The 17,642-nt window shown below is 36.8% G+C and overlaps 1 protein-coding gene across 1 annotated transcript in view; it reads right to left on the bottom strand.

Moving 5' to 3' along the window:
- Positions 1 to 17,642, bottom strand: part of LOC124158523 (dynein axonemal heavy chain 5) — a 174,866-nt gene that overhangs the window by 136,949 nt on the left and 20,275 nt on the right. The window contains exons 15-22 of the mRNA XM_046533651.1: positions 13,960 to 14,083; positions 12,686 to 12,918; positions 11,804 to 11,954; positions 8,948 to 9,126; positions 8,429 to 8,449; positions 2,895 to 3,182; positions 197 to 245; positions 29 to 166 (exon numbers count right to left, since the gene is read on the bottom strand). Of these exons, the coding sequence (XP_046389607.1) occupies positions 29 to 166; positions 197 to 245; positions 2,895 to 3,182; positions 8,429 to 8,449; positions 8,948 to 9,126; positions 11,804 to 11,954; positions 12,686 to 12,918; positions 13,960 to 14,083 (1,183 nt within the window). The remainder of the gene's footprint in view (positions 1 to 28; positions 167 to 196; positions 246 to 2,894; positions 3,183 to 8,428; positions 8,450 to 8,947; positions 9,127 to 11,803; positions 11,955 to 12,685; positions 12,919 to 13,959; positions 14,084 to 17,642) is intronic.

The raw sequence follows: 17,642 nt of genomic DNA, 5'->3' as shown, positions 1-17,642 counted from the left end.
GCCATGAAAGGCATATTAATTAATTTACCAGCAGAAATAGCAATGCAAGTGCCAATTGGATGAGTGTCAGCTTCAGTTGACAATTGAGTTTCCAATTCTCCATGCCGTCGAAGAGATGATTCATAATCAAGAAGAGTTAAACCATGAGCCTGACTGTGAGACTGCCCTAAACTAGCTTTCGTACCATCTCCAGTGCTCCAGAGGAAATGATATGGCTTCCAATGGTCCATAAATTTCTGCAGCTCCTTTAATTGATAAATGTTAGAGAATGAATAAATGCATTCAGCATAAAAATGACTTTATATTTAAAGGTTTTGAGTTTTTGACTCCAAGAATGATTAAGGTAACAGTACCATTTGAAGTATTTTGTGAAAATTAAAAAAAAAACTCTTGAGCTGGGTCTTCTTATTTGGGCAGGCAAATATTGACAATAATTTTCATCAACATATATTAAAGAACTTGCTTGATAATCGGAGTCTTAATAGTGACTTAACAGGTGATACAGTAGTTGGTTTAATATAAAATATAAATGGAATTTCCAAATAATATTTTTAAATTAAGCGATTAATAACTTAATATTTAGCTTGGTGAATATTGATGTGTATTAGTTATTTAAAAAAAATTATCTTCCAGCACAAGTACTGATGACACAGCATATTTTGCTGGCACCATTAAGACTAACCATATAGATGCACTTCTCTGTATATTCATTCATTGATGCTTCTTAATTCATCATACATACCGTATAAACGTGTGCTGGAAATGCACCTTTTTACCAAGAAATTGCAGCCCAAAATGGGTGCGTCTCTTGCACAAATTTCTTATCTATTATTTCTTATCCACTGTCACAAGCCCATGGGGAAATGAGTGGCCTTGGTTTTCAGCGTGAGTCAGTCATCTGAAACCCTAGGTCAAAAACGAGCATCAGGCAGGGGAGTTTCTCCATTAGTGACGTATTTTTACAGAGCTCCTGTTTGCATTTCTTACTCGTGATCATCGTGCCATCATGTTGTTACCTCAGACAGACCACGACGGAAAAGATCGTGCGGGATTTTTTGCTCCGGGGGGTGCACAAAATTTACTGCTATGAGTGGGCATCCCGCGGCATTTACAATGCAATTAGTGATCGCATATCAAACTTATAGAAACGCATAGCTTTGAAGGACAATATTTGGTTAATAGTCAACATCTGTCTTGCCCAGTAATTTTCATTACACTAAGGGCCTGATTTTTCAAAAATCATCTTCAGACACTTGAGGATTATTGCAGTTGAAAACTATATTGTTGAAAAAAACCTGTGGTTTAGAATATTCAAATGATGGTGTACATTGCTAGACCAAATGGTGGATAGAAGAAATCGGAAATGCTTGTAAGTGAAGAGCAGTGAAGGAGAGGTTGAGGGGAAGGAGCGCGCTCCTTCTGTCTTCCAAGCAATGAGGCTACGAGCGAAGGAGCAAGGGAAGAACACGTCCGACCTTGCATGTGACGTCGTTGCCTTCAAAGCAAAGGGGCGAGGGCGGAGAAATGAGATACACACAGTTTGCGTTGCCTGAAGTTTTCAGTCTGTCTCGTCTTGTTTGAATGCGCTCATGCTATGCTTGTTTCTTCCGAAATGGTCCTGTTTGGACTATGTTGAATACTAGTAGCCTTGTTGTGACTAAAAATCTTTGGGTCAATAAATTAGAGCTGAATAAACTTACATGCTGTCAGATATGTGTCGCTTTAGGTCTCATTCTTTTTTGAACCTCGTGCGTGTCATACCATCATACAATTGCTGAAAGCTATCGAGATATCTTCAATCTCAGTAGGTGACTCACCTAGCATTTGGCCTCCAGAAACTGGGAGAATTGAACCTGGTAGACTGAAAAAGGTCAGTGGGTGAGTTGGGGTAGGGATGAAACATGTTTCCATTGTTCCCGTGTAACTTGATATTTCTTTTGAGGCAAGTGATTTATGGTCTGTGGGGTCTCGGAAAGAAAAAAAATGGCAGAGGCATTGGCTGATGGAGGGCTGAGTGTGGTTCCGTGAAATCTACGACGTTGTTGTTATCCTACGGCACTGAGATTCCCCAGATTGTTGTTCAATCTCTTGGGAAGGTTCATGTTTTGCTTTAAATTTTCCACGGCTGCAATTCTATAGCAATACTCATACGAGAGCTTTTAAACAAAATTGTTCATGAGTAGGACAAGCATTGTACAGCAACAGCATATGCGAAGAGAGGATCAGAACTCTTTCTACTCCCTCTTATGGAACGTTGCATTCACAAAAGCATTGATTTTAAATTTCAGATTCAGATTCAATTTCTTCAACAAATTTGTACCCAAAATATAACATGAAGGGCATTATCTGTTGGTATTATTTGGATCCGAGGTATCTAATGAGACCATCCCTAGTAAGTTTCATAAGGTTAAGACTACAAGTGAATACCTACTAATCTCTGAGTGTCAAATACATCAAATAACTAAAGCAGAAAAATGTGTAAATTTTTATTATTGAAAGTGGAAATTTATATAATTGTCCAAATCCAGGCGCATATCTGCAACATCGTGCAATAGGACAAAAAAATGCAGCAAAAATTTTTTTTCTTTAGCTCTGACGCTCAAAATAGGGGTGTGTCTCTTACACAGGTGCGTTTCTTATGCGCATTTATACGGTAGTTCAATTTTATTTACAAATAACTCCATTTAGTTGTATTAAAGGGATGTTTCTTCTCCTTCACCTGAGACCTCAAAGTTTAGTTCCGAGAAGGTCTCCACACAAGAGGAAAAATGCCAGCTCTTTTTAACATCACGACACAGGAATTGCTACAAAATGAGTATGAAATAGATTCATGAGCAGCATGAATCAGAAGGAACAGCAGAAATCAATAGAGGTAGAAAAACTTTTTTACTCACAGGACGAAGTTCATTAGTGCAAGTTGATAGTAAAGATAATGTCTTCAGAACTTCTTTGTTCTCCATCACATGAGCATGGAAATTCCTCTGCTGCACGGGGAAAACAGGTCTCTCTTCAGAAGCTACCCGATACAGGCGACGCCTCCGACGCTTCTTGGAATCATCAGTTGTACGGCCTCCAAGAGAGCCTGACTGCCCCATACCCCCCTGGGTATCAAGTTTGGAAACCACGAGGTCAGCCATTTTGATAGCCTGCCGGCCTAAAGCTAGCCTCTTCCAGCCGACACCCTGTGCTTGCCCAAGAGTGTAAGGACGATAGCAAAACATGGTTTTGGTCCATGAGGAAAGGATTGGGGAAAAACAATGGGAAAGGAGATTTTTTGTAGTGAGTGCAGAAAATACATCAATAGTACAAGAAGAACAGAAATGCAGAAAATACAATAAGAATATAAGAGGAAAAGAAATGCATAAAAGAGAATAACATTATTTCAAAGAAGCATGTTAAGAGAAAATGCTTAATAGCTAATACTGATAGAAAATATATTTTATAAAAATAAAATATGATTTGGTATTGCAAATTGAAATTAATTTCTTTGAAAAATTGTTCAAAAGTGAAAATATATAAGCGTAATGGCCTCGATGAAATTTTTTTTGCTAACCAACCAACTCTATAAAATGATCTTCAAAAGCTATTGTATTGCTATCACAGTAACCATTTCATGAGAAAAAATTGGCAGAATAATTAATGAATAATGACTTTCTTTGTCCAAATTGCATAAGAGTGAATAATGACTTAATTGGACCATAATGAGAGAGATTTGTTTCATACAAGTATTATTTACTATGAATTCATGCATAAGACTGGCTGAATTTATGATACCAATTCAATAATATAATAATAATGGAAATTTACATGGCACAAAGATCAAATTCCAACAGGAACGTAATTGATGGCAAAGATACAACGTGCATGATATTTAATTGTTCAATTCAATTTAGAGTAAGTGTGATCATTATTCATGGCTAATAACTAAAAGCTGACTTTATTAGCAAGTGCATATAGAAAATAGCATTAGAATTAGTCATTCCACATTTTGAATGAACCACTAAAAAGCATACATATCGTAAAGAATGCAAAACAAAGAAAATCAAGTGTGTGGTGACAGATATTCTTACTGGCGGTTTATTTATCCATGGTGACAACAGTAGAACCTTATATGGCATAAAGATGAGTTTCTTCAAGTTATGTTTTGTAAAACCTTTACAGTAATACACCTCCATGAAGGGTAAGAGTATGTTCTTTACAGACACTGGTTAAAAGCATTCATTGTTTACTGTCAAGAGGTCTGGTGGTATTAGAAGGGACCAGTACATGTCATATTTTTTCTGGATTAGTAGGTATCTAAAAATTATAGATGAACAGTCTAGGAACATAATAACATAAGAATATTTACTTTTTTTTTAATTTTCCTACCTTTCCAGAATCTGATTGAAATTCAAGCATACATGTGGGTATGCAACCCACTCTCAACCAGCATTTTCATCCCTTAATAGCATTCATGTAGCTCTGCTTGTGACCACCTGCTTCCTGTGATTAAAATAGCAAAGTATATGCAATAAAGAATTGTTATTCATCAGTCCAAGTCGTTTCAGCATTATATATGCTTTAATTGCATGAAATACCACTGAAACAGATTTGAATTCTTCATCTCACATTGGATTTATTTACGTACAGCAGACTCCCGATTATCCGGCTGCGGTAAATCCACGTTGCAGATTATCTGTGCATGAGTTCATGGACCTTCGTAGTTTTCTGCTATCTCTATAAAAAAATAAAATTGCATGCAAAAGCACCAAGATATTGGCATTTTTTAAATACAATGCTACACCGGGCTATTTATTTCATCTAGAATCCCCTTCCTAAAGTGGAATTATTTTATCTACTTGCTGAGAAGGAATGTTTCAAGTTTACTTGGACGTCTGCTCTAGCATTGTAGAAGACGATCAGCAGCGGGAAAAACTCTTCATTAATTTTAGAAGATTCTTCAATGGTTAATAATTCATAAATTCAGAGAAATGTTACCTAAGATCTTTCATTGTATATTTCATACCGCAAATGTGCAATTATTGTCGTGACCTTGCATGCCGTTGAATATGGCCCAAGGGAACCTGAGTTTTCGTCACACTCGCACATTTTTACGTCATTACGGTCAAGGCCAAACTGGAGAGGATGATGGCGTAATTGCACACCTGTTGCCTTCATGGGAGTTCCGTGCTCCTCTTTTCCAAGCATCGTGGCACGGGAAAAGGCTCAGTGATTATGGATCTGGGTCTCGCAACAGTTGCATCCCGGGTAACTTGTGCGAGACGCAACTACTCGGCATGGTGCCTGTCAGTGTAGTTTCCCATGTTGACAAGTGGTTTCGAAGCATTCGTTCAAACCACTTTTCTGAATCCCTGAACCTGCAGCCACGGGTGTGTGGTTTTCGGAAACCAGGTACATATTACAAGTAGCAGTAGGAATGCAAGTACAATCATGTTATCACCGCTCTATCAGGCTCTAGTGGATGCGTTATACGAGCGGTGCGAGGAGTATGGGATGAGGATTAATCACAAGAAGACTAAGGTAATGCGGTTTTGTAAAGTATCGCGAGCGAGGAATGAGACTCAAGATCAAAGTACGTGGGGAAAAACTTGAACAGGTAGAGCAGTTTAACTATTTGGGCAGCACATTAGAGGAAAACGGACACAGTAGCAAAGATATCAGGAAGCGAATTGCACTAGCAAAGGAGGCGTTCATGAACAGGAAGGAGCTTCTTAGAGGATCGTTATGTAAGAGTTTAAAGAAAATGTTAGTGAAGAGTTTGATTTGGAGTGTAGCTCTCTATGGTGCCGAAACATGGACACTGAGGAAAGAAGATGAGAGAAGATTGGAGGCATTCGAGATGTGGGTATGGAGAAGAATGGAGAGGGTAAAATGGACGGAGAGGAAAAGGAACGACGAAGTGCTGGATGTGGTGGGTGAGGAGAGGCAGCTTTTGGATGAGATACGGAGGAGACAGAAGGTATGGATGGAGGGAGTACTCAGCGAGGAGGGGATGTTGAAAAAGGTGTTAGAGGGTAGAATGTTAGGGAAACGAGGGAGGGGAAGGAAAAGAGTAGGATTTTTGGATAGATTGAAGGGGAGTAGGCCTTATAGTGAATTGAAGAAGGCGGTAATGGAAGGAAAGTAAGGCTCCCAGATCACTTCTTTAGTACTCCATGCAAACCTACCTTAATCAGTAGAGTACTTTAATAATAATATTTATGTGTTTAAACAAATATGCTTGCATTAATGAACATAAATTTATTATTTAATAATTACAGAAAGCGAGTGCTATCGCATGATATTAACCATGATTCAAGAGAAAACGATGTGATCCCTCTTAATTCAACAGTCATTTAAAATGATTAGGATAGTTGGATTCCTTTTTTCTTATTTACTGTTAGGTATGCTCTTATATGGAAAATGGCCACAACTAATGATTAACGTGAAAATTAGAGCACATTTAAGGTGCATTAGAAAAAAAAATAAAGCTGAAACATTTATCGCTGAAAATGTTATTCCATGTACGTAATCGCGGTTGCATTAATGGTCTCTAGTTGTCTCGGTACGATTTGTGGAGGTAGTTATGCTGTCTCGGGGGTATCTCCTTGGTATGATAATTGGAGGTTTTATGAGATTAAGAGGCTCACTACAAAGAGGTTTGCCTATAAATTAACATGTAAATGTGATAGGACCGTAGGGGTGGTATGAAGTATGGATATTTATGATGTAAAGAGGTTCACCACAAAGAGGTTTTACTGTATATTTATTTTACCCATAACCTCTTGTTTAAATTTTTATAAATAAGAAATCTTGAGTTTTAATTCCTTTCAAAAACACTAAAAAACTACACAAAAGCCTTTAAAATGGAAAATACATTTCCAAAATGCTGGTACATATTATTTTTATATATATGGCTCTAAACCTCAAGATGTTATATTTATAAAAATAACAGATTAAATGTAAAGCTTTTGTGGATTTCTCCATTTTCCGGGTTATCGCCGCGTTTCGTTGTCTGAGGTGACGAAAGTTTCGCCAGGATTCCACCAGGCGTCTTCAAGTCGAAGTGGTGGAATCCTGGTGAAACTGTCGTCACCTCAGACAACAAAATGCGGCAATAACCCGGAAAATGGAGAAATCCACAAATTCTGTACGCCACAGAAGACTCCGAGACAACATTAAATGCAAAGCTACATAAAAAATTTTAAACTCCTAAGATAAAAAAGCCGTCATCTTGGGTCACAAAAATATGTCTGAGCGCATTAAATAAGGAAATAATGTTAGAGAATTGCAATGGGAATTTAAGGAATTCTCTCATAAATAACATTAATTTCTAATAGCAAGAAAAGTAAATAATGTTTTAGATTAGTGCATCGTTCACTCAATCATCAATAATTTTGTTCCTGTCACATAAATACCATCATTAGTGCAGTTAGTCATAACTTTTCCTATTGTTACAGCAGAAAATTGGAAAGATGCCTAGGTAGTGGGAGAGCTGCTAAGATTCTTGGACAGCTATTCAGGTCTAAGATGACATGGCAGCCAATATTTTGGAAACCAAGTCTGTTTGTATCTTCACGACTGTCGTCAGATCCTCCTTATCATCCAATATTTATATTCACTCTTGGTTGCTAAGATTCCCTGATTGGCCGGTTTGTGCCTTTTTCAGTCCAATTGGATCTTGCTCAGATATTACATGTATAGCTGAGCACATATCATATGTAATGATTGAAATTCTTTTCCTCAAGCTGGATCTGGATGAATTCTTTCGTTAATCTCTTCCAGAAATTCTTCTTGCTGCAGAGGATGTTTACCTATTCCCAATAGATGGAATAGCCATGGTTGATAGCACAGTCTGCCAATGCTGATTGTTTGGGTTGGAAGAGTCTGACGTGCCTTTGATGTTCTTTTAACCTTGTTTTATTGATCTCCCCCTTCCTAACTTACAGTCTACAATTACAGGGAATGTGGTGGACACCCAGATACATGAGTCCATATGGAATTTGGGCCCTCACTAGATGGTTTCTTAAGTTTAGAGCACTGTCAAAGGAAGCATTCAGACTTCATGCCTTCTGAGGATTCTTGAATAATTTCCCGACATTGATATGTATGGGATTCCAGCTCCCACACAGTTTTTCTTCTAGGTCAATTGTTGCACGTATTAAAAAACCTGCACGTATCAAGATCAGCGAAAAAGGACTGGTGGTGCTTGTTACTGAGAATGGTTGCCCTCTGAATAAAAGTGTTTTTTTTTTCTTTCCTGATTCCTAACCAGAAAATGCTAGAAAAATTTTCTTCCCAACCCACTTGGAAACCAAGAAATGTCATTTCAGCTAACCTCTAGTAGTGCAATGCAAATAACCATGCACCCTATTCACTATGCATAAAGTCTACAAGATAAGGAGTTTATCAAATTTGGAACATGCTTAACTTCCATGCATTTTCTAACAAGGTTTAATTGTGGAACAGGCTTAACGTAAAAGGTTTTGACACTGAAGGAAGTATATCTCAGGCAAGCAAAGGATGTTTAACCATGGAAAATAAAACCAACCTCAAATCATTTGACACTTGTCATCAGTAGCACTAGGTGAAGTGTTCCTTGATTAAGCACTAATTGGAACTTAAAAAATTGACAGATATTGATATAATAGAATTCACAAGTATTTACAATGATTATATTTACAATGAATGAAAACTATCTATATCATATTTTTGCATTTTAATTTTATGAAATATTTACAAGTTGAATTTTTCTGAAGAGTGAACTATTCTAAAAGACTATCAACTCTCTATAAATTAGTGTGAATAACATTCTGAAATTATTCATTCAGCTAATTGTACTAAGGAAATCAACATAGAATCTGATTCCTGACATTTCAAGGTCTTGCCATGAAAATATGTACAAATCATTTGCCAAGAATATCACAGAACTTTTTTCCATCTCATTGCTGAAAATTGTAACTTTTACCTGATGGCCCTTCCCTCCAGTCCACTGGGATACTCCTTTTGATACTCCAGCAATACATTTTCCCACAGTGATTAGAGCTTCCTGAACCTCTTCAAGACTTGGTCGAACAATTACATTAGGGATCATGAGTGATCCATGAAGCAGAAATACAAGACTGACGGTCCCAGAGCAACTAGCAGCTGAAAGAAATATATATTTGGTTTAAAGAAGGAATGCAGTTTGCGACTAAAGGTTAAGGTTTTTAGTTCATAAATGTACTGTTAATAAGGAAAATAATGGGGCTGACAACTTACTTAGCTATGATCACACTTAGCCATGTGTAAGCTAATTTTTAAGTGCAGTAAAGCCTCGTTAATTAGGACTCTGTTAATTCAAAATACCACCTATTTAGAAGTTATGGGCTGTTCATGGCAAACAACAGGAAAAATTGTGAGCATGGTGGTATGGGTAATTTTAAATACCACTTAACATGTAATTTCGCCCTGCGAATCTCATTTTTATCAGGTCATTCAGTTTCCCTCGGCTTCAGTACAAATTAAGTTTGGCTCAAATCATTTGAAAGTGATTTATGATGGCCCACCCTTTGAAACTAGTGTCATACAGTCGGGTCTGCATTTAACATTTTTGCATGTAATGTTTTTCCTCAGTTGGTGTTTATTTTTTGGGGTGCCGATTCATCCTTATTTAGCATTTCCGCATTCTGCATTTTTCTGCATTTCAGGTCATAAAAATTTTTCCTGCACAAATTTTTCTGCCCGATTTAATGTTTTTTCATTTCAGTTGATTGATTAAATAAATCTTTAAATTTCTACTCAACAGCAAAAACGTTCTCATCAAATTTTAGCAAAAGTTGATGAATGTACCAGGGAATACTTTTTCATCAGCATTCTTCTGCGAATATAGCACTGGGACCTTCAACCTGAAAGCCGGGTTATTTGTCTTCACATAATGTTTTGCTCCCCTTCTTATCCAAATAATTTTTACATAAAATTTGATCTAATGTAGTAAAATAATCCATTAATAACCTGTAACGACCTTATCTTTCACTTCTTGAATCTGACTTCAATGATTACGTGATAACTGATGACATTATGTTGGGTGAGAGCATTCTTTCTCTGAGGAAGAACGTCATATTACATCATATTAATATATCCTGGAGTCCATTAGAAAACATGCGCATGGCTATTATTGATGCCAATTCAAAAATCTGCTACTATTTCATCTCAAAAGAGAATGGTAATCAAAGTTTGATGACTGTATCACAATCCATGACTCTAAAAAATTGCTCACGCTGGAAAAAAAGCACTGCATAATCACGGTAAAATTGATGAGCACAGAAAAATACAAAAATCCAGCAGTAATTAATTGGTGGTTGACTTCGACATCATAACTCTGACAAAATTACAAAACTTCAGAGGGAGTGACAATTTTTCAGATTAACTCCACTGCTGTTGAAGATTAAACCTTTTCGCTGCACAGAGTTTAGCTAATCGTAACTCAAGGTCCAACCATATTTTATTAATAACTGGAGAGAAACAAGGTGAGTCCGAGTCAAAATGATCATCTTGAAAAAAGTGTGATGCAACAGCAACTTCTCCCGGCTCCATTTGACCTGCAAGGTGCCGTGGATATATGACAACAAATCAGGTGTTACCATTGAGTTGAATCACTATCGACTTGCATGCATACTCGAAATAAGATTCTCCAATTTTGGATAATCTCGGAATCCAAAATGTGCGCTCAGGAGGCTTTTTAATGGCCCATTTGGCCCTCATTTTGCTGAGGTGACAATATACATTACATTGGCAAAATTCCAGAAAACATTCCGTTGTTTAGCATTACAGATTAAGGATCTTCTCCTGTCTCTTTTTTTCACTTGTCTGTAGTGAAACAGCGACGAGGATTTTTTGGGGAATTATTCATATTCATATTGTTAAAGACTTGCTATATCACTTTTATGGAATAAGGTTTTTAAATTCATCGAGACCACTGAAAAATGTATAACATAGGAATCACTTCCATAATAATATTCCGTGTGGGAATACTTTTAAGTTAATGTATATTATAATTTTCTTAAAATATAATCCACTCATTACTTTTATTCAATTACTCATTTTACTTCCCATCCTAAGGAATCATTTTGGGCACTCAATTGCACAGAGGTTTGCCACATCTGGCCAAATACTTCGCTTTCTGCCTGTTCCTTCGATCTCAACATTCCATATCTGCATGAACCTATCTGTATGATCTCCAGCATCCCCATGTCTAGCAGGCTCAATGGACAATGGCCTTCCCTTCTTTCCATCCAGAGCCATCCCTCTTGCCATGTCATGACCGATGATTGGAGGTGATAACCCTATGTGACCTTTATCACCATAAATTGGGGTTCAGCATGTGATGCCTTGACATCTCAAAAGGAGTCACTTTAACCTCTTAGAGTCATTAGGTGGTAGGAAAATACAAGCATATTCATAAAATACTCATACATCGAATGTTTGATTCGAACCCATATAATTTGAAATCCATTTTATTAGGTCCTTTTAATTTTGAATTAACAAGGTTATAATAAACAGTGGAAGCTCATTTTAGTGAGTATGGCATATGGCGTGAATTGCATTATAACAAATGATTGGCAGTGTATGATCAAAAGGCCAATGATTAACATGTAAAAACATATGGATAAAGGGAGGCCTGATAATACTAAGTCCTCGGTAAATCTCTACAGAGCAGAGCATGATTAATTAACTGGAAAGTAAATTTGGGTCATTCAAGTTCACCAGTGAAGGCTGATATAATAACTCTGAAAATAGATGTGTGATGGTTATTTTGCAAGTACAATATACACACTTAAGTCACCTGAATCATTCAAAGACACTGAAGATAAAGTAAATCTCCTCCGTACAGTGTCCAAGGACTGCCTTGTTACACGCGTCAGAACATCAACAACCTTCCGGGAGTAGTAACGCCTCATCTCAGACACCGCATTTCGAACCATTTGTTGCATTCCCTAAAAATAATCAGAAATATACAAATCAAAGTTAGAAGGGTTCAAAAATCATGAGGGAGATCACTTGAAAATTGGGATGTTTATGCTATTAGAAACATAGATGATAAGTATAAAAATTTTGTCAATAGTTCTCAGCATAGTTCATTTTAATGCCACTTTCACTAAGAAGACTTATCGAAGTCGGCCAAAGGATACAAGAAGAAGGTTCTACTCCCAAGACCTTGTTGCTGAAAGCCAATGATTGCATGAACTTCATCAGCAAGCCAAGTATGTAGACAATGGTCTAATGACTAATTATATGCAATCCTTCATGGCCTTCTAACAATTTGAAACCATACGAAAACTGTCAATGGTATTTGTCAATCTTCTTGCCAATGCAAGACATGCATTGTTAAATTATTTTGAATGCTTCATTGTGAATGGCCACTATTTTAAGGTTGGAAATACTTTATTGGCAATTGAAAACAGATTATGAATAAGAAAATTGTCATTGTTACACTAGCTAAAGGTTGGAAATACTTTATTGGCAATTGAAAACAGATTATGAATAAGAAAATTGTCATTGTTACACTAGCGATAGTGTTGTAACTATGTATGGATTTACATTTCCTTCTTGTCCCAAAGTGAAAGTTATAGTAATCATATTTTATCAGTAATAATGGTTACATCAGCCTCATACAATAGCAACTAAGAAATCATACTGAACTAGTGCCATCAAAAGTTTTAAATACCTTTGACAAACCAATTCCTCCGGCTTGTTGCAGTAATGTATGCGGTTCATCAAAACAGGCCCAAACAGCACTCCAATCCTGCTGCTGACTACCCCCTTCACCCTGACCACCTTGCTTTTTGGAATTGGCTGCCTGAGCTTCAGAAGGCCCTTGAGTCCCAGCTGCATTGCCTTCTCCTGCAGGATGATTACCTCCACCTGATTCACCAACTCCTTCTTGTTCATCACTTGAGCCTATTTTCCGTAAGTCATGAAAAATAAACATCATTCTTGGAATATTCTCAATTATGTAATACATTTTCATCTTCTCTATTAATAAACAATGACCAGTAGACCAGCAGCGTAGCTGGAAAAGAAAATGTATGGGTGTAGAGATTTCCGTACCAAAGGAGATTATGGAGGGAATTCATTTAAAGTACCTTTTTTATAATCCCACTGGCCAGTATTTCAAGTATAATAATTTTAATACTTTTCTGTTCCCAGAGGAATACATTAAAAATAGTATAATTGTACATCAACATACTAGCCTGCAAGCCACCTCAATAGGTGTGTGGCGGGAGGTAATCAGTTCTTAATGATGTTAATTCCATCAAAAGGTAACTACGTCACTCCATAGCTAATTTTATTCTGATGGTATTTCTAAATAATGCATAGTACCCTTTCCATGAATTTTTCATATCCCAAATGCACAATTATTGCCATGGCCTCTCATGCTGTTGAAAATAGCCCGAGGGAATTTAAGATTTCATCGCACTAAGGCATGTTCACACTACAACCAGTCAAGGTCAAACTGGAGAGGAAAAAAATAGTAGAAGTGAAGCAGTGGGAGTAGAGGAAGCAGAAACGAAGGAAGTAGAGATTGCATGAGTCACAGCCAGGAGCTTGCCTGTGTAGACAGTTCACTACAGTATATGGTGCAGAGGGAATATGAGTACAATCACATTATAGCCACTAAAAGGATCGCAGTCGGGTGAAGAGAGATCTCAAAAAGTACCTACTTGAAGCGATCTGCACTGACTTAACCACAGAAAATATATTTTTCCTTACGGATCTATTAGTGATTCACTTATTTCTTTTAAGACTGAAATTCCTGTTAATTCTACCATTTTTGTAGTAGTTCTTGAAATTGGCTTTTGAAAAATCATTCTTGAACGGTCATCTAGAATAGTCATTTTTAGCATTCACGACAACTTTTTTAATGCTCTTCATTCAAGACATCTCAATAGTGTGACTAAAGCTTTATTTACAAAAATTTTTAACATAAAATAAAAATACCTTCAGTCAAAAACTCAAATATATCTTGGCCTGAATTTCCTTTAAAAGCCAATGCAGCACGTTTCACCAACTCTAATATTTCTTCCACAGCCTCTTCTACCATTAAACTTTTTCTGTTCAGCTCCTGAAAGAATAGAGATTATTTGTAAGTTTCTGTGATATTATATATTGTCATACACTAAGCATTGATAGCTTATTTATATTTTTATAGGAAGGGTGTAACTAGCTAAAATTACGGTTCACATATAACATGCAAAGATCCTCTGTTATCATTTAATTTATTCACATTGAAAATCCCAACTTTCATGCCATCTTCATCCATCCAACCTTTAGGATGAGCATATATATGTATGCCACTTGGTGTTCTCTCCTTTGGCATTGTTTTCCTTTTAAAAATTGCCAGTTGTGGTGGTTTGTTTCCATCTGCTGTGTAGGCAACAACAACTGAGTAATGATTTTTTCATGCTCTGAAGCTTTACTCATTACAGTATTAGCACCCTTTAATTTCATATTTTTATCGCAAGGGAAATAAAAAAATTAAAAAGCAATACAGAAAACCTTGAAACAGATTAATATTGTAAAGCAAAATCCACTGTATCGAAGTGTGTTACCCAGGGCTTCCTAAGCATCAACCCATTTGAACTAAAGTGTTGAAGCTAAGCCCCCAAATATTTTGTGAATACAGTAGAAGATCCATAATCCTGAATGCTTGGGACGAGTTGCATTCCTGATTAAAATATATTTCCAGTGAATAGATTAGTTACCCAGACGTAGGCAACACCACAAAACAAAAAAATACATTTTTTTGGAACATGCCATGGCATCAGTGGAAATGATGTATTGTTGAGTAAAGAGTTTAGTAATTAGAAACACCAATCAAATTCATATAATTTATGATTATAGACATGATTAAAAACAGATTTAAAAAAATTTGAAAAAGTTCTTTGTCCGTAACTTGTAAAGGTAGATAAGTAATCTTGATAAGACCACTTGTAAATGGAAGAAAAATGGCACAGCATTTCTACAATCTGACTAGAACTTCATTATTTTTCCCTCCATATTTTTCAGTATGCACCAGTCCCAAATGCCACGTCGTTTTCATGACTGCTAACATAAACTTGCCAGTAATTAGTGAACCCTCTGATCAGAGGTAATCCCACTTCCAATACATTACCGTAAATAATAATAATCGTGAATTTTTACTCTTGCATTTAATATTAGTACATAGTTGTACCAAATCTTATAAGTGTAGAAAACGCAAGTATTTTGGAAAATCTACTTGGGATTGAATTCATAAACAATCTTCGACTAGTCCTCATGACACTTATGAAGAGAGACCCTTTAGGCTGCGGGCTTCGTGGCGGGGGCCTGACAGACAACTGGAGAACACAGCACAGGGTGGCTTCTCACTCCTCTCTTGGAACTGCTTATCTCAATCCCAGGTTTCAAACACCATTAGGAACACCACCACCATTACAAATAGGGACGGAAGGCAGTGGCATAGCACGGGGAGGGGTCCAGACCCCCCGAAATATAAAAGCACACTTACTTTACATCAAAAAGAAAAGTAACTACATATTGAAAAATCATGAATTTACAAAAGATTTATTCGAAAAATGAAGTTTTTTTCGATTATAAAAAGTGTTAAAACTAGTTTAAAAACCCTCTTTTTAGTACCCTGTATTTCAAAAATTTTCCCCCCTCGTTTTGGACCTTCCCCAAACAAAATTGCTGGCTATGCCACTGATGGACAGATACAGGATTTTTTCAACTCTGGAGCGGATACTTTTTTTCCATCGCATCAGATCGCATTTTTTATTGCCTGCTATAAAACGAAGTAATTATTCAAGTTTCTTCTGGGTACATGCGATCAAAGGAATGCTATTTAGATTTTCATACATGTTTTAATATTTTAACTGATTAAAAGTCATTTTTATAAGCTTTCAAGTTATTTGACAATATTCAAATTTTCATCACCCATGTCTCCCTCGAATTTTGCTACTTTTTCAACGCATGCTAGCCATTTTTTAACCCGCAAATGCTTTAGCTGTCGTGAGGTAGATTTTGCACTTCCTCGTGATAGTTTTACGCCACAGTGCACGCACATGGCATCCTTTGAGCTCTCCTTATCTCAATAAAAATGTTTCCATAAAGTTAAATAAATTTTTATCAATATATCAGCAACTGTGCAATCTGCGACATACTTGACAATGTTTAGAACAACAATGACTTCACGTGCAATGAGGTGCGGGAGCAGAACAAGACAACTGCTCAGCGATCTCGAGAGGAAGGGGTGGGTAGCAGAAGCTTTTAAAGGAGAGGTGGAGGGGAAGGAACGCTATCCCTCTGTCTTTCAAGCAATGAGAGTATGAATGAGGGAGTCAAGGACGGACATGTCAGATCTTGATATTTTGTGATGTTGTTGCCTCTAAGCAAAGCCGGGCAAGCTACGTGATATATTCAGTTGGCGTTTCTAGTCCGTCTCCACTTGCTTGAGGGGGCAACTGATACACTTGTTTCTTTGAAAATTGTGGTGTTTCGACAATGTTGAATATTAGTATAGTCTAGTTGTAACTAGAAAACTTAGTGGCAATCAAGCTGAAAAAAACTATAATATCGTCAGAAATGCATCGCGTTTGGTCTCAATCTTTTTTAAATCTTGTGTATGTCATCTAATTGTTGAAGCTATAGAGACATCTTCGTGTCCAGAAAGTCACTCACCTAGCATTTGTCCTGAAGAAATGGAGAATTAAAGCAGGTAGTCTGAAAAGGGTCAGTTGGTGAGATGGGGTAGAGATGAAACATGCTTAAATTGTTCTCTTGTTAAATTATAACTTGATACTCTCCTTTGAAGGTAATGATTTATGGTGTGATCTCGGAAATGAAAAAAAAACGTCAGACACATGGGCTAATAGAGGGCCAAGGGTGGTTTTCTGAAATCTGCGACATGGTTACTTTTGACGAGGTTATTATCCTATGAGGCTGAGATTCCCTTGATGATTATTCTATCTCTTGGGAAGTCAAAAAATGTGCCTACCATATTTTGACTTAAAATTTTCCACGCCTGAAATTCCGTTGCATAATCCCTATGAGATATTTTAAACAAAATGGTTCATAAATAGGACAAGCAAAGTAGTGCAACAGCACATGTGAAGAGAGGATCAGAACTCTTTCCACTCTCTCTTATGCGACACTGCATTTACTGAAGCAACATATTTAAAATTTTGGATCTAGATCTGATGTCTTCAGCAAATTTGGATCTGAAGTAACCGGTGAAGATCCTTGGATATTTGGATTCAAGGCATCTGATCCGACCATCCCTAATTATAAATGGGATGGGTTAAAAATGTCGCGAGAACATCTACTTGTGAAAAGGGATTGACCTTTCTGATATAAAAACTGCTGCAAGGCTACTGTGCTTGAAGCAACTGATTATTTCACCATTGGATTTTCAAAAAAAAGATAAATTTCTGATTAGATAAGTGCTTATACCTGGGAAAATGACATTTGAAGAAACATGCTTTAAACAAAATTTTGATTCTCACTGCTGCAAAATGAGTGCATGTAGATAAAAGATGTTGATTTAATTCCTCTTCCTGATTGTTGGAGTTCAATGAATGAAAAAGTAGGCAGTCGTTTTGTCAAGGAGGAAAATAAACAATTATCATTCATTTGCCACACAT

This window comes from Ischnura elegans, chromosome 1 (assembly GCF_921293095.1).
Source record: "Ischnura elegans chromosome 1, ioIscEleg1.1, whole genome shotgun sequence".
NCBI classification, from domain to species: domain Eukaryota; kingdom Metazoa; phylum Arthropoda; class Insecta; order Odonata; family Coenagrionidae; genus Ischnura; species Ischnura elegans.
The sequence above is the reverse complement of the archived record's forward strand: the minus strand, read 5'-3'. Positions and strand labels throughout refer to the sequence as shown.